Here is a 23486-nt window from a genome sequence, read left to right on the forward strand (position 1 = left end):
GTGACACAGGGCCAGATATTTGATGTGCAAGACGGCCACACCCAAGTCTGCAGAAAATGCCCACCGCTGTCCTCACATTCTCCCACAGACAAGAGTTGAGTATTGCAATCCCACCATGTGACCTCTGGGGAAACTGAGGCTTGGAGGGGAGGAGGGCCAAGCACAGCTGGGCATTCTCCCTCAACGTCATGCTGTGCTATAATCTTGCTGCAAATGCCCAGCTCTCAGGCATGCCTGGTGCAGGCGACACCACAGTATGCCTGGAGCAGGGGGCTGGGAGCCATCCAGGAAGCCCCAGGCCCCCTGGGAATCCTGGTTCCCCCATCCACTCCGGCCATTCATACCTGGGAACTCGCCTTCTAGTCGCACAGAGCAATGGCGTTTCCTACAAACTCTTGCCCATGCTTCTACTAGCTCACACTGTACCAATAGGAGCTGCTGCAGCCTGGAGTTTCTCTGTCTCCTTGGGTGTTAGGGAAGTTCTGAAGAACAGAGAGAGAGTCTGTCCCTTTCCCCTTTGACTCCATGGCCCTAAAAGGAGGAGATGTTCTATGATCCAGCAATTGCACTACTGGGTATTTACCCCAAAGATACAAAAGTAGGGATCCGAAAGGGTACGTGCACCCCGATGTTTATAGCAGCAATGTCCACAATAGCCAAACTGTGGAAAGAGCCAAGATGTCCATCAACAGATGAATGGATAAAGAAGATGTGGTATATATATACAGTGGAATATTATTCAGCCACCAAAGGAATGACATCTTGCCATTTGCAACGACGTGGATGGAACTGGAGGGTATTATGTTGAGTGAAATAAGTCAAACAGAGAAAGACATGTATCATATGATCTCACTGATATGAGGAATTCTTAATCTCAGGAAACAAACTGAGGGTTGCTGGAGTGGTGGGGGGTGGGAGGGATGGGGTAGCTGGGTGATAGACATTGGGGAGGGTAAGTGCTCTGGTAAGCGCTGTGAATTGTGCAAGACTGTTGAATCACAGATCTGTACCTCTGAAACAAATAATGCAATATATGTTAAGAAAAAAAAAAGAAGAAGAAGAAGAAGAAGAAGAAGGTAGCAGGAGGGGAAGAATGAAGCAGGGGAAATCGGAGGGGTAGATGAACCATGAGAGACGATGGACTCTGAAAAACAAACTGAGGGTTGCTGGAGTGGTGGGTGGAGTGGGAGGGATGGGGTAGCTGGGTGATAGACATTGGGGAGGGTAAGTGCTCTGGTAAGCGCTGTGAATTGTACAAGACTGTTGAATCTCAGATCTGTTCCTCTGAAACAAATAATGCAATATATGTTTAGAAAAAAAAGAAGAAGAAGAAGAAGAAGGTAGCGGGAGGGGAAGAATGAAGCGGGGGAAATCGGAGGGTAGACAAACCATGAGAGACGATGGACTCTGAAAAACAAACTGAGGGTTCTAGAGGGGAGGGGGGTGGGAGGATGGGTTAGCCTGGTGGTGGGTATTGAGGAGGGCACATTCTGCATGGAGCACTGGGTGTTATGCACAAACAATGAATCATGGAACACTTCATCTAAAACTAATGATGCAATGTATGGGGATTAACATAAGAATAAAAAAATTTTAAAAAAAGGAGATGTTCATGATGCAGGTGTCGTGCTCATTGATTAATTACACATCACCTCCCTCACCTGGGGTGGGGGGGAACCTATCCCCATCTTTCATGCCTCAAGGTTCCCCTGCTCACCCCTGCTGTGTCCCACAACTAGCAGGACTGACCCTCTGGGGCTTCTAGAAGCTGTAATTGGCCAGGTAGTGTCTGCCTTCCTGGTGGGAACAGAGGCCATGGGCAGGGACCGGGCGTGGGGGGCGGTGGATGGCGGGGACCCTGGAAAGTGGGAGTGGTAAATCGTCAAGGTATCTTCAAGGTCCATGCGGTCATCGGCAGTGTGCCGGCGTCGACTTCCTCTTCTGTGGTCACTTTTCAGACATCAGCCCTAGGCTTCCTCCTGGGGCTTCCTCTCTGTCCTGTGACACCAAAGCACCATGACTCTTACCCCAAAGTTGTCGCTGCTGCTGCCACTGCTTTTTCTGCCCCTGCTGTGGGCAGGTGAGTGGGCCAGGGGCGGGGCGGTTGCTGCTGACCTTCGATTCCCCACAGGGTCCCTGGATCAGCGTTCAGTGTTCCGGCTGCAAGTGCAGGAGACCGTGAAGGTGCAGGAGGGCCTGTGTGTGCATGTGCCCTGCAAATTCTCCCACCCCCGACGAGAATACACTGACGATGACCCAGCTTATGGCTACTGGTTCCAGGAAGGAAGTGATCACAGCCAGGATGTTCTAGTGGCCACAAACAACCCCGATCGAGACGTGCAGGAGGAGACCCAGGGCCGATTCCACCTCCTCGGGGACCCCCGGGACAACAACTGCTCCCTGGACATCAGAGATGCACAGAGAAGGGACTCGAGGACATACTTCTTTAGGGTGGAGAGAGGGTCTTATGTGAAATATAATTACCTACAGAACCAGCTCTCCGTGCGTGTGACCGGTAAGGAACGGGGTCAAGGAGAGGACACATGTCCCATGCATGGATCCTGAGGGCTCTTGGGGCAGGGCTGGGAAGGGACCCCCTGGTCTCCATCCTGGCTGGGGAGGAGACGGCTGGCCTGGGGTAGAGGCTGCTTCCAGGGGCACACTCAGGGTCCCACTCCAGGATCTCTGTCTCTCTCCTCCTCAGCTCTGACACAGATACCTGACATCCACATCCAGGGGCCCCTAGAATCTGGCCGCCCCAAGAACATTACCTGTAGCGTGCTATGGGCCTGTAAGAGGGGGACACCCCCCACCTTCTCCTGGATCGGGGTCGCCCTCACCTCCAGGGGCTGCAAGACTCCCCACTCCTCCGTGCTCACCCTCACCCCGAGGCCCCAGGACCACGGCACCAACCTTACTTGTCGAGTGGCCTTCCCCGGAGCTGGTGTGAACACGGAGAGGACCATCCAGCTCAACGTGTCCTGTGAGTGCCAGGCCAGAACACCAGGGTCCCTGAGGGCTGTGGGTGTTGGGGAGAGGGAGGCAGGGTCTAGAATCCTGGGGAGGAAGGAAAGAAAACACCCGACACCACACCTTTCTCATTTCTGAAGTTTCTGGGGGGAAAGGGCCAACATCCACCTTCCTGCCTCTGAAAACAATTATGTCTATCTGTCAGATGCACCCCAGAACCTGACCATCAGTGTGTTCCGAAGAGAAGGAACAGGTAGGGTACAACCTTTCCTCTTGGGCTGTGGTGCAAGCAGTGTCTGTCTCCGCCCTTCAGAGCAGAGCTGGGTGGGAGAAAGGCTCAGATCAGGTGTGGGGACAGCAGAGGTGGGGAGCACCCCACTGGCTCCTCAGCGTACAAACTGGCTTCTCCCCACCACTGACCCTGCTCTCAAGGGTATTGCATGACCTCCAAGCCTGATGGGGTGGCCGTCCCCAGTGCCCCAGCTATGTTCCCCTCCCAAACCTTGCCCCATTCCCCTCAGATCTGGACCCTGCCCCCTCCTGCAATTCCCTTCCACATTATAATGTTATTGTTTAAAACAGTAAGCATAAAATGTATCTTGGTCTGCTCAGGCTGCCATAACAAAATACCACAGACTGAGGGGCTTAAGCATCAGACATTTATTCCTCATATTTCTGGAGGCAGGTCCAACGTCAAGGGTCCAGCCAATGTGGTTCCCGGTGAGAGATCACTCCCTGGTAAACAGCTGGTTTCTGGTGGTGTTTTCTCTCACACAACTAAGAGAGAGAGTTCTTTGGTATCTCTTCTTATAAGAGCACTAATCCAGGGACGCCTGGGTGGCTCAGTCTGTTAAGTGTCCGTCTGCCTTTGGCTCAGGTCATGATCCCAGGGTCCTGAGTTCGAGTCCTGAATCTGGCTCCTTGCTCAACGAGGAGCCTGCTTCTCCCTCTGCCTGTTGCTTCCCCTGCTTGTGTGCTCTCTCTCTCTCTCTCTGACAAATAAATAAATAAAATCTTTTAAAAAAAAAAAGAGCACTAATACCATCCCGAGGCCCCTATTCTCATGACCTCACCTAACCCTAATCACCTCCCAAAGGCCCATCTAAATACCTCCAAATACTACCATATTGGAGGTTAGGGCTTGGACATATGATCTTGAAGGGAACACAATCCAGTCCCCAGCAAAACTGAATAAGAATAAAATAACGTGGGCGCCTGGGTGGCTCAGTCGGTTAAGCGACTGCCTTCGGCTCAGGTCATGATCCTGGAGTCCTGGGATCGAGTTCCGCATCGGGCTCCCTGCTCGGCAGGGAGTCTGCCTCTCCCTCTGACCCTCCTCCCTCTCATGCTCTCTCTATCTCATTCTCTCTGTCTCAAATAAATAAATAAAATCTTTAAAAAAATTATAAAAAATAAAAAATAAAAAAAGAATAAAATAACATTCAGCACCTATGTACCTCCCCTCTTGGTTATTTCTCCAAATATAATCTACGCATCTACGTTTAAAGACACACACATATGTACATAACCATGCTATATATATGCTCTGTGTCTTTATTATTTTTTTAAGTTTTAATTCAAATTCCAGTTAGTGACCATACAGTGCAATATTAGTTTCAAGTATACAATATCGTGATTCATCACTTCCATCCATCACCTGGTGCTCATCACAACAAGTGCCCTCCTCAGTCCCCTTTACCTGATTCCCCATTCCTCACTCCTTCCCTTCCAGTGACCATCAGTTTGTTCTGTATAGTTAAGAGTCTGTTTCTTGATTTCTCTCTCCCTCTCTCTTTTTTGCCTTTGCTTGTTTGTTTCGTTTCTTAAATTCCCCATATGCGTGAAATCACCTGGTATTTGTCTTTCTTCCAGCTGACTTATTTCACTTAGCCATCATTTTTTAAAAAGATTTATTTATTTATTTTAAAGAGAGCACACGTGCGCGCGCACACACACATGCTTTGGAGCTGGGGGAGAGGTGGAGGGAGAGGGAGAGAGAGAATCTTCAGGCAGATTCCCCACTGAGCCCAGAGCCCTATGACACAGGGCTTGGCTTGATCCCAGGACCCTGAGATCAAGACCTCAGCCTAAATCAAGAGTTGGTCACTTAACCGGCTGAGTCACTCAGGTGCCCCTCACTTAGCTATTATTTTTTAATAAATTTTTCATGGTGGAGTAATTTTAGGTTTACATTGTACAGAGAGTTTCCATAAAGCCCTCGTCTAGCTTTCCTTGTCTTTAAAAATCTTAATACTGCCACGACGCATTTGTCCCAACTAAGTATGTGACGCTGGTACATTACTGTCTCCATGCGTACATAGGAAAACTTCTTCGTTCTTACTGAAGATTCCATGGTCTTCCAATTAGAAGTATATTATACTGTAAACTCCTTAATGAGTCCCCATTGGTGGAAAGCCATGGAGTTTCCAGATTTCTGTTAAGGCAAATAATACTGCAACAAATAACTTGTATAAACATTCCCCATATGTGTGCATGTGTCTGTAAGATAATTTTTCTAGAAAAGTCCCAAATCAAAGGGTAGGTTTGTGATTTCTACAGATACTGCCAAATCACACTGTATGGAAGTTGTTCTGTTTATAATCCCAACCTACTGAACATTTTCATCCTTGCTGAGATCTTAAGTGAATTCACTGTCCTTTTAACTTGAATTATCATTTTGTAAACAGGTTGTGTATCTTTCATTATGTTTAAGAATCATTTGTATTTCTTTGTGGACTTTTTCTTAATGATTTGAAGAAGCTCTTTTTACATTAAAGAAGTCAGCTGTGTGTTAGTTGAAGGGATTTATTTCCAGCCTAATAATGGCCTTTTGACTTAGTATATGGTGACTTTGTTAGACAAAAACATGGTTTTTTGAGGGGAGGTCTTGCATTCAGTGGCGTACTGGAGTTGGCTCTCACTGGCTGGCAAGAGCCAATTGTGTCCACGTTTTCCCAATTCTGCGTTCAGTGACATTTAGTTGGGTGCTTGAAATCGGCCAAGAAGGAAGTATTTATGCCAAGGAAACTGGCAAATCAGAAATTTTTTCCCTCCCCTCCCCGATGAGTTGGTTGTTAAACACGTACCAGTAAACCAGTTACATGCATCAATATTTCCTTTCATACCTCTGTCTTTCCCCAATCTGTTATTATTTTTGAATCCTCAGTAGCATCATATGTCAACACTCCCAAACATACACATTCGCTCAAGGCTTACAGACTATCTGTTCTTCCCTGAGCATGCAGGGCCGTTTCACACCCTAGCTGTAGCTGCACTTTCTGTGCCTGCCTCCAGCAATGTCCTTCCATGCCAGCTCCCGGACCCTCTCATGCTCCACTTTAAAAGCCTCTCCTCCTCCAGGAAGCCCTCCCTGACCTGACAATCTCACTGAACTCCCATCCTCAGGGTTCCCCGAGCACACTGTACCCCCATCACAAAACACATCATGCTGCTTGATGACACCTGATTCTGGGTGTCTCGCTCACAAGACCGTGGACTCTCAGACACAACTAAATTAGACAGGTCTTAGTGAACTTAGTGAGAGACAGAACGCACCCAGGCCTCTTGCAAAGGCTGTGGTGCCTGCTCTCAGCCCTGTCCCCTTCGGCTGACCGAATGATCATGCGGTGGAAGAGAAGAAACAGATTTACATGATGTGAGGAAAAGAGAGACAGAGAAAGAGACAGAGAGACAGAGAGAGAACACCCCTAGTGAGGGCCAGGGCTTAGCTTTCTTTCTGTCTTTCCAGGACCTGAGGCTCTAGGCAACGGCTCGTCTCTCCCAGTCCAGGAGGGCCAGCCCCTGCACCTGGTCTGCACCGACGACAGCAACCCTTCTGCTAGGGTGAGCTGGACCCGGGGTAGCCTGACCCTGCAGCCCTCACAACCCTCAAATCCTGGGGTCCTGGAGTTGCCCCGGGTGGAACTGGGGGACCATGGGAGATACGTCTGCAGAGCTCAGCACCTGTTGGGGTCCCTGGAAGCATCCCTGAGCCTCCTTGTGAAGAGTGAGTTGGAACATACCTGGGAAGGATGCTTGGGCCCTGGGGAGGGGTCTTCCTCTGATACTCTGTTGTCTTCCCACAGACCCCCCGAAGCTGTCTGCTCCCTCCTGCTCCTGGGAGGGCGAGGGGCTGCACTGCAGCTGTTCCTCCCGAGCCCAGCCGGCCCCCACCCTGCGCTGGCGGCTGGGGGAGGGGCTGCTGGAGGGGAACCACAGCAACGCCTCCTGGACCATCACCTCCAGCTCGGCGGGGCCCTGGGCCAACAGCTCCCTGAGCCTCAGCGGGCCGCTGGGCTCTGGCCTCAGACTCAGCTGCGAGGCCCGGAACGCCCACGGGAAACAGAGCATGGCTATCCTGGTGCTGCCAGGTCAGGGAGGTATGAAGGGTGATGCCCAGGGGAGGGGGGCGCATGAACCAGGACCCTAGAAGACGTTGAGGAGAGAAGTGGCTCTGACTCAGACAAAGGGGCACTAGAGGTCAGAGTCATCTGTAGGTTGGCGGGGGAGGGGTTGAGGAAGGGGCCAGGGAAACAGGAGGCTGGGATCACGGAGAGGGGTGGGGGACAAAGGAGCCAGTCCTGGGTAGAAGAGGGCACACCCCTGGGTCATGGATTCCAGAAGGCTGGATGCTCAGGTGCCAGCTTGGCGGGACTGGAGTTTACCCCAGGTCTCTTACCTGCAGGGAGACCAGGGCCCAGGACAGGTGTGATTCAGGGGGCCATCTGGGGAGCTGGAGTCACAGCCCTGCTTGCTCTCTGTATCTGCCTTATCATCTTCTTCGCGTGAGTGGTGGCCCTGGTTTGGGTGAAGGCCTCATGAGGTTGGGCAGGGAGGGGACTCAAAGAATCTCCCAAACTCAAAGCCCAGAGCTGAAGAAACCTGGCGAGGTGATGCAGCCAGAGAAGAGTACAATTCGTCCAAGAGGCATCAGGAATCTAGCCTCCTGACATGGAGGCCGGGAGTGGTCTCTTCCCCACAGGGGTTCCCTCTGTCAGGGAGGAGGGAGCGTGCGTTCTCCTCCTGGTGTCTGCAGCCAAACATCATTCTTCATGCCCTGCCTCAGTCAGTCATCCTTCCAGGCTCCCAGCAGCGAGCAGCCAGGCTGAAAGGCCCCGATCTCTCCCCTCAGAGTGAAGACCTACAGGCAGAAATCCAACCAGAAAGCAGCGTGCAGGGATGGCGTCGATCCAGCCTTGAATACCGTCTCCCAGGTGAGTGGCCAGGGCCTCTCTTTCTATCTAGCGTCCCACCTGGACACCTCTCCTGGGATGGACCATGGGGCAGCTCACTCAGCATGCCAAAAGATGAGTCCCTCACCGACCCCCAAAATTTGGTCCTCCCCAGGATTTCTGGCTGCACTCAGCTCAGAGACCCCAGAGCCACCTTTTCCTCTCCCCTCTCCTCCAACCACCAGAGCCAGTGATGGGCCAAGTCCCACCCATTTCCCTTTTTAGCAAAGCTTTTTTTTCCATTTAGCCCCTTCTCTGCTGAGCCCTCACTGTCTCCCTCCTGGGCCACTGGCCTCACCTCCACGACTCCACCTCTCCACCTCTCCTCCCAAGATTTGGGCAAGAAATTCCCCAAACACCTGTAACCCCTGTAGAAAGTAGAAAGAAGCATGAGATCAATTTTAATGTAATATATTATTTAACCCAATATATTCAAAATATTATTTCACCATCATATCATCAAGAATCAATGTACAGATTATTAATGAGATAGTCTGCATTCTTCCTTCGTTTTCTTCTTCTTTTCACACTAAGTCTTTGAAATCCAGGGTTTATTTCATACTCGTGGCACACCTCTGCTCAGAATTGCCATGTTTCACGTACTCAGTAGCCACATGTGGACTGGTAGACACGTAGTCTGGTTTCCTTGGTCCGGTGTTCTGTGACCTGTCCCTTGCCAAGTCCTCAGCCCACTTCCTGCCCCTGCCCACGAAATTAGCTCCTTATCCCCAGGCAGGGCTCGTTCTCTGTGACTCTGTGCCTTTGCATGCATGATTTCCTCTGACCCTCCGCATTTGCATTGGCCAGACCCCTAATCACTTTTCACGCTCCAGTTTAAATATTCCCCTGCCCTATGCAGGCAGACTGTCATCACGCCTCCCTGTAATAATCAGAGGCCTGTCCCCAGCACCCTGGGAGCCCCTGGGTGAGTGCTGCTTCTGTGCATCAGATCACAAATTGCAATTAGATCATTTGCGTGTATGTGTGTGTATGTGTGACAATTGGATACTCTCTCCTTGCCCTGATAGGTTGTCTGAGGTCAGAGGTCGTGTGTGCTGAAGAGTTTCTTGACCTTGCTTACTCTGTTTTCATATCTGTAAAATGGGGATAACAGTTATATTATCCACAGGGGAGTGGGGGGAGTTGTAAGGATTCAATGCCATTATGATGAAAATGTGTTAAAGATACAAATGAATGAATGAGTGAATGAATGGATGGATGGATGGATGCTCAGGAAATGGGCATGAAGTGGATAAATGGGTAAGTGCCCCCCAGCCCCCACTTCCCTTCTCCAGACTCAAAGGCCAACTCCAGTGCCTTCCCTTCATTCCACTCAGGATCACCTGAGCAAACCCTGGTCAGACAGCCCCTCAGACCCTTTGCCCGCAGCTGGGGCCACCTCTCCCTCTGAGAAGGAGCAGGAGCTCTACTACGCCAGCCTCAGCTTCCACGGGCTGAAACCACACAACTTTCAGGAGCGGGAGACCCCTGAGTATGCAGAGATCAAGATCCAGAAATGACGACCCCAACCCGCCCCCTGCCTCCAGGAGGGCCAGCTCTGACTGGAGCCTGGACAGGACATCTCTGAAGAAATGTATGTCAGACTCTGATTCCTTAGAAGTTGACAGCCCTCTGAGCCAAAGTTTATAAATGGGAATGTGACACTCCTTGGAGTGGCTGAAAGTCACAGATTCCTGTGTTCAAACATCAGGCAAGCCACTTCACCTCCCCATGCCTTCCTGTGTTCCTTCCTCTGTAAAATGGGGGATAATATTCATTGGGCACATTGTTCAGTGGGAAAAAATGCATCATTGGCATTGTTAAGTATATCCTTATGTGTCAAGTCTACCTCAGGATGGAGGGAGATATCAACGTTTGAACATATATTATTTTGTCTTTTGTTTTCTTTTCTCTTTTTGGGGGGGGAGGTGTCATGTATTATTTTTAAAAGTAAATCTATTTCTAAATGTAACTCTCTGGCAGGAGTAGATATTTCTCAATACATGTATCTAACAAACGATTCATCCGCAGTGTAATAAGAATACATAAGGATCTTCCGAAAATCAGTAAAAAAAAAAAAAAGGCAGACAACCCAATAAAAAAGAAATATTCAGAGGGCCCATAGGCATATAGAAAGGTGGGTAACGTCAGTAGTTGTCAAGGAAATGTGAGTAAAGACTCCAGTGCTGGGCCACTGAAAGGCCACCACATTGGCTAAAATAATAAAAGCAATTATCAAGGGGCACCTGGGTGGCTCAGATGGTTAAGCGTCTGCCTTCGGCTCAGGTCATGATCTCAGGGTCCTGGGATCGAGTCCCGCATCGGGCTCCCTGCTCCTTGGGAGCCTGCTTCTCCCTCTGCCTCTCTCTCTGTCTCTCATGAATAAATAAAAATAAAAATCTTAAAAAAAAAAAGCAATTATCAAGAATATCAAGTGTTGAAGACATTACACTAAGTGAAATAAGCCATCACCAAAAGACAAATACTGCATGATTCCAGTTATACCAAGTATCTAAAGTAATCAAATTCTTTTTTTTTAAATGTTTTATTTATTTATTCATGAAAGTCAGAGAGAGAGAGGCAGAGGCAGAGGGAGAAGCAGGCTCCCCGCCTAGCAGGGAGCCCGATGTGGGACTCGATCCCAGAACCCTGGGATCATGACCTGAGCCGAAGGCAGACGCTTAACCATCTGAGCCACCCAGGCCCCCCAAAAGTAATCAAATTCTTAAAACAGAAGGTAGAGGGGGCTCCAGGGGAGGGGAAGTAGGAAGCTGCTTTTCAGTAGGTAGAGTTTTAGTTCTGCAAGATGAAGATTTCCTAGAGCTTAATGATGTGCATGTAGTTAACACTACTGTACTACACACTTAAAAATATTTAAGATGGTAAATTTTATGTTGTTGTTGTTTTTTACCACAAAAAAAAAGAGTAATATGTAGTGGTTACCAAGGGGTTGGGCGGTTGGAGGTAGATGGACAATTAATATTTAATGGGTACAGAATTTCATCCATCTAGGGAATGGATGATGGTGATGGTTGCCCAATGTGAATGCACTTAATTCCACTAATTGTACGCTTAAAACAGTAAATTTTAGGGGAGACTGGGTGGCTCAGTTGTTAAGCGTCTGCCTTCGGCTCAGGTCCTGATCCCAGGGTCCTGGGATCGAGCCCCGCATTGGGCTCCCTGCTCCGTGGGAAGCCTGCTTCTCCCTCTCCCACTCCCCCTGCTTGTATTCCCTCTCTCGCTGTGTCTCTCTGTCAAATAAATAAATAAAATCTTAAAAAAAAAACACAGTAAATTTTATGTTATACTTTGCCACAATAACATTTTTTTCTTAAAGAGTATCAAGTATGCTTAAGTAGCACATATCCTAAAATTGGAAAGATACAGAGAAGATTAGCATGGCCCCTGTGCAAGAATATCAAGTGTTGGTGAAGATGTGGAGCATCTGGAACTCTCATACATTGCCAGGGGTGGGGGGAGTGAGAATTGGTACAACCCCCTTGGGAAAATGTTTGTCATTCTCTACTAACAACTGAGCACGGAGCCAGCAATTTCACTCCAAGGTGTGTATCCAACAGAAGTGCATACAAATGTTCGCCAGATGTGTACGAGAATGTTCATGGCTGCCATGGTTGCCATAAAAAAATGGAACCTGCCCAAATGCCCATAACAGTAAGACAGGTAGACAGACTGCAGAGTATTCATGCAATGGAAGAAGCAAATAGCAACTTTGTACAACATGTAAGAATCTTACAAACATAATGTGACAGAATCCAGACACAAGAGTCCTCACTATGTGACATCTTTGATGTCAGGTTTAGAAACAGACAAAACTAATCTTTGGTATTTGAAGTCCAGATACTGATTACCGTCGGTGGGTAGTGAAAGGAAGGGGCCAGCGAGGACCTCCTGGGGTTTTTTGGTAAAGATCTGTATCTTGATCTGGGTCCTAACTGCTCAGATGTGGTCACTCTCTGAAAGATTTTCTAGTAAAACATTTGTGATTTGTGCCCTTTTCTGTATTTTCTGTGAAAAGTACTCTTCAACAAAATTTACATTAAGATTTTTTTAAAAGATGGGGCACCTGGGTGGCTCATTCAGTTAAGCGTAGGACTCTTGGTTTCCACTCAGGTCATGAACTCAGGGTCGGGACCAAGCCCAGCACCGGGCTCAGGGGAGTCTGCTTCTCTTCCCTTCTCTCTCCCTTTGCCCGCCCCAATTCGCGTGTGCGCCCTCTCTTAAATAAATAAATAAAATCATTTTTAAAAAAAGATTTTTAAAAGATTATCTTGTAATTACCTAACTCTGATTTCTACCAGACTAAAAGCTCCCCCAGGGCAGGGACTATGTCCGGCCCTGTGTTTTCAGAGCCCAGCCTTGGACACAGCACATGAAGTGGGCTCAGGAGACCTTTGAAATGCCTTGCACTTGAGTGCAAGGGGACGACATGCCTGGGCTCTGCTGGGGCCTCCAGCTTGTATTTCCAGCCCAGGGCTCTCTCCTGGACTCTAAATCCCTATGTCTTTTTGGACATGTCTCCCTGAAGGACCACAGGCTCCTCAATTTCAATGCATCCCAAACTGGCTCCATGTCTCCCCTCAAGTCTGGTTCTCCCCTTGGTTCTCCATCCAGGATGTGGGAATGTTCCACAGGGCATGCCGCCTGATACCCACCATCTTGGCAAGGAGAGCATCATGCTCCCATGCCTCCATTAACTGCAGCTTCCCACCAGAACACAGTTTCTGGCCTGGTACTCACTGGGCTCTTGTGAAACAGGCCTCTTCCTCTTCTCCAATCTCATAGGCACCAGTTTACACTCCTCTCTGGCTGTTCCTCTAAGAGGACACTATCTGAACCACTTCCTGAATCTGGTGAGTCTGCAACTTTTCCTCCCCCACTGGAGGCCGTGAGGTCCCCTTGGGCGTGGTATAAAGTGCCCCAAGGAGAAACCAGGTCCAGTAGTACTCAAGGCTCAACTTCCAGCATGAAGCCTTCTTGCCCCCCTTCCTGCTATCCTGGGGAAGACTCTGGAACTCCCTCTTCTGGAACCCCACAGATCCCATTCATCTCTCCACCATAGCTTTAATCCACGGGTCTAGAGACCGTCTTAGTGGTCTTTGTGAAGGTGGTAGGGGACAGTGATTAAAAGTTTAAGCCCCTTCATAATACCTAAAAGGCGGAAACAACCCAAATGCCCATCAACGGATGAATGGGTAAACAAAATGTGGTCTATCCATATAACGGAATATTATTCAGTCATAAAAAAGGCTGAAGCCCTGATACATACAACATACTCGAACCTCAAAAATATGCTAAGTGAAGTACTCCAGACACAAAGGTCACTTATTGTACGATTTCATTTATATGAAATATGTAAAATAGGTAAATTCATAGAGACAGAAAGCAGATTATGGGCTGCCAGGGACTGTGGAGAGGGTGACTGTTTTGTGGGTGTAGGGTTTCTTTTTGGGATGATGAAAATATTCTAAAATCAGATAGAGGTGGTGGTTACACAACGTTGTGGATGTACTAAATACCACTGAATCGTTCACTTTAAAATCACTGATTTTATGTTACATGAATTTCCCCTTAATTAAAAAAATAATAATTTAAGTTCTTCAAAGTCATTTTGCCAGGATTCAAACGCCCACTTCACCACTTAACCTGTTGCTGCTTCCACTTGTTTCTCCCTCAAATGAGGATAACAACATTCCCTAGCTCATTCGGCGGTTTTGAGAATGCACTGACCTAATGCACACGGGGAGGTTCTGTGCCCGGTGTGCGGTGAGCAGCTCTTGGATCCTGGTCAAAGAGCACTCAGCCAAGGGCCAAATGCTGCCCAGGTAATCATTCGACTGGTCGAACAACCTGTAGGCTTCAACCTGTAGACGCATGTTGTCAGTTTCTCCACTGCACCCTAATCAAGTGGGCGACCAACCCTGTGGTCCCAGGGAAAGGCCATTAATGTGCAAGTGAGCAAAGGAGAAGTATAAGGCCTATTTCAGGTGTTCACATCAAGGTTTTGTTTCACTTCCCCCTGTCTCAACGCCCATTCCCATGAGTCACCAAGTTCCTGATCTGCCCCCTCCTTTGCATGCCCAGATCAGGTCTCACTTGACCTTTCTTCCCTAGGTCCATTAAAACAGCTACCTCCCCAGCCTCTGGTCTCCCTGTCAGCCCATCTGTCCCTTCCCTGCTAAACACCCTTCTATGCCTGCCCCTCTCCCTCCAGATGAGGGGTCAATTCCAGGGAGAGCTACTCAGGAATTTCCACAATCTCACTGTCACCTGCCTCACCCCTTTCTCTCAGCCACCATCCCTCACACACCTAAGCCACATCCTTGCCATTCCCGGAACATCCCATGCCCTGTTATGCTCTCCTTACTTTGTTCGCACGGTTTCATCTCACTGTGATAGTGTCTCCTTTCTCTATCTTTATCGCACATACTTATCCTTTGAGATCCAGCTCAAATCCACCTCCTCAGACAAGCTGCGTTCCCTATCTCACACCCCCCGCCCCAGCTCTGCAGTTTCCCATGCATTGGATTAGGGCATGGCTTAACAACCTCAGTGCTATTGATATTTGGGCATAAGGGGCTAAATGAGGCTTCATGGTGGGGGGGGGCTATCCTGTGCACTGTAGGATGGTAGGCGGCGGCCTTGGCCTCTACCCACAAGATGCCAGGAGCTTCCCCTACCCATTTTTGACTACCAAAAATATCTCCAGACATTGCCAAATGTCTGTGGAGGGGGAGAGGGTGCACAAAGTTCCCCGGTTGAGAACCACTGGGTTAGGGCCACCCTCCTTTGCACTCACACAGATGTTTCAACAGAATGGCCAACTTTCTCTAGTTCTTCTTTTCAAGGTTACCACAAACACCACTTCACTCCTGGTCAGTTACAAGACAATTAAGTACATTTCCATTCCTTTGCATAACATTCATGAAGGAAGCCTTGAGAAATCCCTACTTTTCTCCCCATTTCTTCATTCTCCAAATTTTTACCGCATGCCTATTATATTCTGGGAACACCAAGGGGAAGAAGATACAGTTTCTGCCTCAGAAGAGCTCAAGTTCGTCGGTGGGGTTCAGGGAAGGGACAGTGCGATGAGGCTACTATAAGATGGGCATAGGATATTAAGCAGATAAGAAGAGCCCATGGTCTGAGGACACAAGGGTGAAAGCTCTGACCTCTGCCTCAGCGGTGGGAAGAGGGTTAGAAAAGGCTTTTGAGGGGAAACTCCTTTCAAGCTCCACCTTGAGGGGCAAGCAGGAGTTGGCCAAGCTGAGGAGAGGAAAAGCAGCCCAGGGAGTGATAACATCAGGTACAAAGCAAGGAAGTGGAGGTTGACTCGGCAGCTTTTTGAGCAAGGACAGTCAGTCTGCAATAGATGGAACCTGAGGTAGACACAAGGTTAATTTTCCCCCTGGAAACTCTGGCTGGCATCTGCTCTCCAAGAGCCCCCTGTAGCCAGGCTGAGGAGGCTGGGCTTCATCCTTCAGTCTGCCACATAAAAAATGAATGGATTTAAATAGAGACTTTGTTCAAAAGGATTATTGCAATAAAAAAGGAGGATTATTGCAATAGAGGAAGGAGGACTCCTCTTGCCACAGAACAAGTCTGAATAAATCTAAAAAGATGGAAATTATGCAGAGCATCTTTTCTGTTCACAGTGGAATGAAACTAGAAATTGATGACAAGAAGGGAAACTGGAAAACTCACAAATATGTGGAAATAAAAAACATGCTCCTAAACAACCAGGGAGTCAAAGACGAAAGCACAAGGAAAACTAGAAAATACCTCAGGCAACTGAAAACTAAAACATGGCATACCAAAATTCATGGGATGCAGTGAAACCAGTGCTCAGGGAGAAATGTAAAGCTGTAAATGCTTACCTTAAAAAGGAAGAAATATTTAAAATAAACCATCTAACTCTGAAAAACAAACTGAGGGTTCTAGAGGGGAGGGGGGTGGGAGGATGGGTTACCCTGGTGGGTATTGAGGAGGGCACATTCTGCATGGAGCACTGGGTGTTATGCACAAACAATGAATCATGGAACACTTCATCTAAAACTAATGATGTAATGTATGGGGATTAACATAAGAATAAAAAAAAAGAAAGGTTCAAATAAAAAAAATAAAATAAAATAAAATAAACCATCTAACTTCACATATTAAGGAACTGGATGAAGAAGAATAAACTAAACCCAAAGTTAGCAGAAGGATCAAAATAAAAAGATTAAAATGGAGATGATTGAAAGAGAATGAAACAACAATAGAGACAATCAACAAGACCAAAAGTTGGTTCTTTGAAAAAGATTAGCAAAATTGGCCTACGTTTAAGCTAGATCAACTAAGAAAGAAAAAGACTCAAATTACAAAATGAGGAATAAAAGTGAGGACATTACTACTGATTCTATCAAAATAAAAAAGATAATAAAAGCATACTATGAACAATTGTATACCAACAAATTGGGTAACCTAGATAAATGAACACATTCTTAGAAACACACAATCTAGCAAGATTCAATCATGAAGAAATAGAAAATCTGATAGACCTATAACTAGTAAGATTGATCAGTAATCAAAAAGCCCAGGACCAGATGGTTTCATGGGTGAATTCTACCAAACATTTAAAGAACTAGGGATGCCTGACTGGCTCAGTTGGTAGAGTGTGTGACTCTTGATCTTGGGGTTCTAAGTTTGAGACCCACATTGGCTGTAGAGATTACTTAAAAATAAAATCTTTAGAAAAAAAATAATAAAGAAGAATTAATACCACCCCTTCTCAAACTCTTCCAAAAAGATCAAAGAGGAAGGAATACTTCTTAACTCATTCAATGAGGTCAAGTTTATCCTGATACCAAAATGAAACTACAGACCAATATCCTTTAGATATGACAACAAACACAGGCAACAAAAGAAAAAGGAGATAAATTGAACTTCATCAGAATTGAACATTTTTGTGCTTCTAATGATACTTTTAACATTGTGAAAAAGGACTCACAGAATGGGAGGAAACATTTGCAAATCAGATATCTGATAAAGGATTAACATCCACAATATAGAAAGAGGCCCTACAACTCAAAAACAAATATGATAACCCAATTTTTTAAATGGTGAAGGACTTGAATAGACATTTCTTCAAAGAAGATATATAAATGGGCAGTAAACACATGAAAAGACGCTCAACATCACTAGTCATGAGGGAAATGCAAATCAAGATCAGAATGAGATACCATTTCATACCTATTAGGATGGCTATTATCAAAACCAGAAAAAATAGGGTTGATAAAGTTGTGGAGAAATTGGGACCTTTGTGCATTGCTGATGAGAATGCAAAATGCTGCAGCCACTGTGGAAAACAGTATGGAATTTCCTCAAAAAATTAAACATAGAATTATCATATATCCAGTAATTCCACACTGGGTATTTACCCAAAGGAAAAAAACCCACTAATTCAAAAAGATATATACACCCCTGTGCTTACTGCAACATTATTTATAATAGCTCAGATGTGTAAGTAACCCAAGTGTCCACTGATAGATGAATGGATAAAGAAGATGTGGTGCATGTATACAATGGGACATTACTCAGCCATAGAAAAGGATGAGATTTTGCCATTTGCAACAACATGGATGGACATCGAGGGTACAGTGCTAAGTGAAATAAGTCAGACATAGACAAATACCATATGATTTCACTCATATGTGGAATTTAAGAAACAAAACAAATGAGCAAACAAAGAAAAAAAGACAAAAAATACACTTTTAAATACTGAGAACAAACTGGTGGTTACAGGTGGTGGTGGGGGGGGATGAGTGAAATAGAGAATGGGAATTAAAATATACAGTTAGGGGGTGCCTGGGCGGCTCAGTCATTAAGCATCTGCCTTCAGCTCAGGTCATGATCTCAGGGTCCTGGAATTGAGCCCCGCATCGGGCTCCCTGCTCAGCGGAAAGCCTGCTTCTCCCTCTCCCACTCCCCCTGCTTGTGTTCCCTCGCTGTGTCTCTGTCAAATAAATAAATAAAATCTTAAAAAAAAAATTAAAATACACAGTTAGGGTGATGAGTACTGAGTATGTATAGAATTGTTGAACAACTATATTGTGCTCCTAAAACTAATATATCATTGTATGTTGATTAAACTTCAATTAAAAAAACATAAAAATAACATTACCCCTCAGGGATGTGCAATTAAAACTACAATAAAGTATCACTACACAAACACCAGAATGGCTAAAATCAAAGATTAGTTATTATCAGGTGTTGACAAGGATGTGGAGCATCTGTAACTCATGGGTTGCTCCACGGGTATAAACTGGTTTGTCCACTTTGGAAAATTCTCTGGCAGTATCTGACCAACTAAACACATGGCTAACATGAAACTTTTTTGTTGTTGTTGTCCATTTAAGAAATATTTATTGATAGGTACTATGGGAAATACAAAGACGAGTCTGACACAGATCCTGCCCAGAAGGAGCTTACAGTCTAGTAGGGGAGATAGAGCACAGACATACAGGGGATACATGGTCAGAGCTATATTTCAGCAAGATGAGTCTAATACTGCTAATAGGAAACTCTGAGTTCCTTCCCCCTCGGCCTGTTCATGATTAAATGAAAACGTATTGATGAATATTAAATATCTGCAACATTCCAAGCATGCAAGAAACCACAGTGAAAAAAGAACAAAACTTTGCCCACAGTGAGCTTGCATTCTAGTGAGGTAGTCAGACCGTAAGCAAAACTATAATTTAGTAGCAGTGCTTTGAAAATGTTCAATGGTTGAGAAAAGTGCTTAATGAGTAGAACGAGGGGGGCGCCTGGGTGGCTCGGTTGGTTAAGCGACTGCCTTCGGCTCAGGTCATGATCTCAGGGTCCTGGGATCGAGTCCCCACATCGGGCTCCCTGCTCAGCGGTGAGCCTGCTTCTCTTTCTCCCTCTGTCTTCCTCCTTCTCCCTCTGCCTGCCTTTCGCCCTGCTTGTGCGTGTGCACATGTGCTCTGTCAAATAAATAAAATCTTTAAAAAAAATAAAAAATAAAATAATAAATAAAAAGATTTATTTGAGAGAGAGACAGAGTGCAACAGACAGACCATGAGCGCGGGGAGGGGCAGAGGGAGAGGGAGAGTGACAAGCAGGCTCCCCATAAGCAGGGAGCCTGGGCGCCTGGGTGGCTCAGTCGGTTAAGCGACTGCCTTCGGCTCAGGTCATGATCCTGGAGTCCGGGGATCGAGTCCCGCATCGGGCTCCCTGCTCGGCGGGGAGCCTGCTTCTCCCTCTGACCCTCCCCCCTCTCATGCTCTCTATCTCATTCTCTCTCAAATAAATAAATAAAATCTTTATTAAAAAAAAAAAGATGGGGCACCTGGGTGGCTCAGTCGTTAAGCGTCTGCCTTCGGCTCAGGTCATGATCCTGGAGTCCGGGGATCGAGTCCCGCATCGGGCTCCCTGCTCGGCGGGGAGCCTGCTTCTCCCTCTGACCCTCCCCCCTCTCATGCTCTCTATCTCATTCTCTCTCAAATAAATAAATAAAATCTTTATTAAAAAAAAAAAGATGGGGCACCTGGGTGGCTCAGTCGTTAAGCGTCTGCCTTCGGCTCAGGTCGTGATCCTAGGGTCCTGGGATCGAGTCCCGCATCGGGCTCTCTGCTCGGCGGGGAGTCTGCTTCTCCCTCTGACCCTCCCCCCTCTCATGCTCTCTCTCTCTCATTCTCTCTCTCTCTCAAATAAATAAATAAAATCTTAAAAAAAAAATGAGTAGAACGAGGAACTGAGCCATCAGAGTGAAGAGAGTGGAGGGGTCTTCATTAGCAACATCAAGAAAAGCCTCTCTCGAAAGAAAACGGGAACCCACATTCTCACGGCACTGCCCGCCGCTCCTGGTTGGTTCAAGTCCTGCTTGCCGGGCTGCAGCTGCCTCACTGATTGGCCGCAGGGTAGGGGCCCGTGCAGCCTCTGATTGGCTGAGGCATAGGTGTGTAGTCGCTGATTGCCTGCAGTATAGGCCTGTCCGGACGCTGATTGGCTGTAGCATAGGCCCATGCAACCGCTGATTGGCTGAGGCATAGGTGTGTAGTCGCTGATTGCCTGCAGTATAGGCCTGTCCGGACGCTGATTGGCTGTAGCATAGGCCCATGCAACCGCTGATTGGCTGAGGCATAGGTGTGTAGTCGCTGATTGCCTGCAGTATAGGCCTGTCCGGACGCTGATTGGCTGTAGCATAGGCCCATGCAACCGCTGATTGGCTGAGGCATAGGTGTGTAGTCGCTGATTGCCTGCAGTATAGGCCTGTCCGGACGCTGATTGGCTGTAGCATAGGCCCATGCAACCGCTGATTGGCTGCAGGGTGGACACGCCCATGCAAGGCCGGGGGGCAGGACCAAGGGAGACTCCCTCCGCTGCGCAGCCTTCCGCGCCCCGCAGGTGGAAGGCGGCTGGCCTCGCGAGCCGTCCGGGCCAGTTGGCTTTCCTGGCAACCGTTGAGCGCGCGATTTGTGTTGGAACTGCCCCAACTGGGCTCCCAGGAGAGCGGGGCTTCTCTGTCAGTCAGGCGATCCCATGCTCGACAGTCAGGTTTGTGCGGGGGGGGGGGGGGGGGGGGGCGTGGGAGAGAGACACGGTCAGGCTCCCGAGCGGCCCCTCGAGCCTCGCTGTGGGGACGGAGACCTCCTCGGGATCAGTCAGCCGCGGAGGCCCCTCGAGAGCCGCCGCTGGCTCTGGAGCCCGTCGTTCACCGGGAGCCCGACAGCGTCCAGCCTGCCATCAAGTGGGTCACCTGGTCAGCCTCAAGGGCAGCCAGGCGGATCACCAGGTGGCCTGTTGATTGATGATGGGATTAGTGCGGTTAGGAGTCAACAGGTAGTCCCCTCGCAGACCAATTAATGAGCTAGTCAGATAATCCACCCCCTTGGTAGCCTGCCCTGTTGGTCAGTTCATTATGCTCCCTCTGGATCAGTCTCTTAATCAGTTAATCCGCCTGTAAGGCACTCAGTCGTTGGTGCCACGGTTATCCCAAGAGTAAGCCAGTTAATCAGCTTCACTGTTAGCCTTTGGTTTTTCTAGAAAATCAGCTTTCCAGGCAGCCTGAGTAGGTCAGGCATCCACAAGTGAGTCTTTTCCACAGCAAGTCGGGAAAGCCCTTTATACCACTTGGGCTCTGGCAAGGAAACGCACCGTCGGAAGTGTGCTGAGGACAAAGAATCTTCTGGAGCCCTTGGAACAGAGCCAAAGGTAAATGGAGAGGAGAAATGATGGGCAAAGGGAAATGGAAGGGGTGGGGGGAGAAGAGAGGGTGCATGAGGAGTCATGCCATGTCTAAAGCCTGGCAGAGAAGAGCAAGAAGAAACCAGAATTTTAGAGCTGGACGGATCACTGCATCTCAAATCATAAACCCCATTCGTGTTACAGATGAGGAGATCAAAGGAGAAGCAGAGAGGAGAAAATATTGGACCAAGGCCATTCAGTGATTTACTTGCAAAGCCTGGGACAGGACCCAGACAGGGCTCATTCCAACATCTAAAACGGGGCTTTAAATCAGAGAAGGGGGGGGATTTGGCAGTGCAAAAAGGGAGCAGATGTGGCTTTCCTCCCTCTGGGTTTCTGCTCAGATGTCACTTCCTCAAAGAGGACTCTTCTGACCACCCTACCTAGACTGTTTCCCCACTGTCCCCCATCCCATAACCCTCTATCCTATTATCCTGCATTATTTTTCTTCTGTAGTACTTAATGGCTATCAGATTATCTTGATTGCCAATTTGTTTATTGTCTGCCTTCCACACTAGAATGAGGACAGGGATTGTCTCATTCTTGGTTACCCGCCTTATGCCTAGGACAGTGCCTGGCATAAAGCTCAAAGTGCTGGTTGCTGGAGGGAATGAGTGAGAGTGCTGTCACTAGGTATTGTGCTTCTTGAGACTCATTAGAGGAAGCAGACTGTGTTTGGAAGTAGAGAGCCTCCACAGAGTGGCAGGAGGTGAGGACAGAGAGGCAACGGGAGAGGGCTTTGTGCAGCACTTTGACTTTTACTCTGAGTGAGATGAGAGCCACTGGAGAGTTTTGAGCAGAGAAGGGGCAGGATCTTGCTGAGACGTTGATAGGTTCCCTCTGGCTGCCACTGTGGGGAATAGAATGGACAGGGACTAAAGGTAGAGCAGCACGGCCAGTGAGCAGGTTACTGTAGCAATCTGGGTGAGAGAGGATGGTGGTTTGGGCCAGGGTGGCCACAGTGGAGGGGACTGATAAGTGCTGAGATCTTGAATATATTTTAAAAACAGTGCCAGGATGCCTGGGTGGCTCAGTCGGTTAAGCGTCTGCCTTTGGCTCAGGTCATGATCTCGGGGTCCTGGGATTGAGCTCCACATTGGGCTTCCTGCTCAGCAGGACCTCTGCTTCTCCTCTCCCTCTGCCCTTCCCCTGCCCCACTCGTGCTATCTCTCAAATGAATAAATAAAATCTTAAAAAAAAAAAAAGTTGGTGTGGAGAAAGAGGAACTTGAATTTTAAATCTGTCTCCAACTACACTTGCTCAGTGCATTAAGAAAATTCCTTATTTTTTCATCTAAAACTAATGATGTAATGTATGGGGATTAACATAAGAATAAAAAAAAAAAAAGAAAAGAAAATGCCTTATTTCTCCAAGCTTCAGTTTCCTCCCCCATAAGGAGGAAATCATAAGACTTAATTCCTCAGGGTTTCTGGAAATAAATGAAGACTACCCAAATGAGAACAAACAAATTACTTAGTCAGAGCTTGCTGTAACAAGAGAGTCAGCCACCATCCCTTGCATTCGGCCAATGACTCAAAGGCAGGCAGCACAGTGGGAAAAAGAAGTTTCAGATAGGGTCGGATTAGAGATTGTGATCATGGGGAAGCTAAAGTTTAGCCAGTTAGAAGTGGGGGCATCTTATGTGATTGGATTGGGCGCAGATTTGACTTTCTGTGATTGGTTCTGAGCTGGAAGCAGGGGCAAAAAATAGGGAACCTGGTGCTCATTGACCAAGTTCTGACCATTCGGGGCCAGTTGCTGCAGAGATTGTGGTTCGGCTTCCTGAACTCGTTGCTGCAAAGTGACTCGTTTGCTCGAAGTGCAAAATCAGAGTCATATATGCCAGATAGCTGAGGCTCGAGGGTCATATATGGTATGGCCATTGTCTGTATATTCAGTGTCTCAGGTTCTTGGGAGGATAAATGGGATGATGTACATGTGAAATTGGTGGGTATTAGTAGCTAAATAGATTAGTTTAAAATATTCTAAAATTTCGTGATGGCCTACTTATGCAATCCT

The 23486-nt window shown here is 47.5% G+C and overlaps 1 protein-coding gene and 1 non-coding gene across 2 annotated transcripts; both read left to right on the forward strand.

Annotated features, from left to right (window-relative positions):
- The first annotated feature begins 2016 nt into the window (after nucleotides 1-2016).
- Nucleotides 2017-10908, forward strand: LOC123841259 (sialic acid-binding Ig-like lectin 5). Its single transcript, XM_064580606.1, has 8 exons — nucleotides 2017-2515; nucleotides 2705-2983; nucleotides 3176-3223; nucleotides 6719-6976; nucleotides 7056-7349; nucleotides 7655-7754; nucleotides 8102-8183; nucleotides 9539-10908. Exons 1-8 carry the CDS (start codon nucleotides 2017-2019, stop codon nucleotides 9719-9721), a joined length of 1743 nt encoding a protein of 580 aa, XP_064436676.1. The 3' UTR covers nucleotides 9722-10908.
- Nucleotides 10909-11548: 640 nt separating this feature from the next.
- LOC123841260 (U6 spliceosomal RNA) lies at nucleotides 11549-11652 on the forward strand. Its single transcript, XR_006790186.1, has one exon. It is a non-coding gene; the product is annotated as a U6 spliceosomal RNA (small nuclear RNA).
- The last annotated feature ends 11834 nt before the right edge of the window (nucleotides 11653-23486 follow it).

This window comes from Mirounga angustirostris, unplaced genomic scaffold (genome assembly GCF_029215605.1).
Source record: "Mirounga angustirostris isolate CCGP_5_RB_7025 unplaced genomic scaffold, mMirAng1.0.hap1 SCAF_16, whole genome shotgun sequence".
NCBI lineage: Eukaryota > Metazoa > Chordata > Mammalia > Carnivora > Phocidae > Mirounga > Mirounga angustirostris.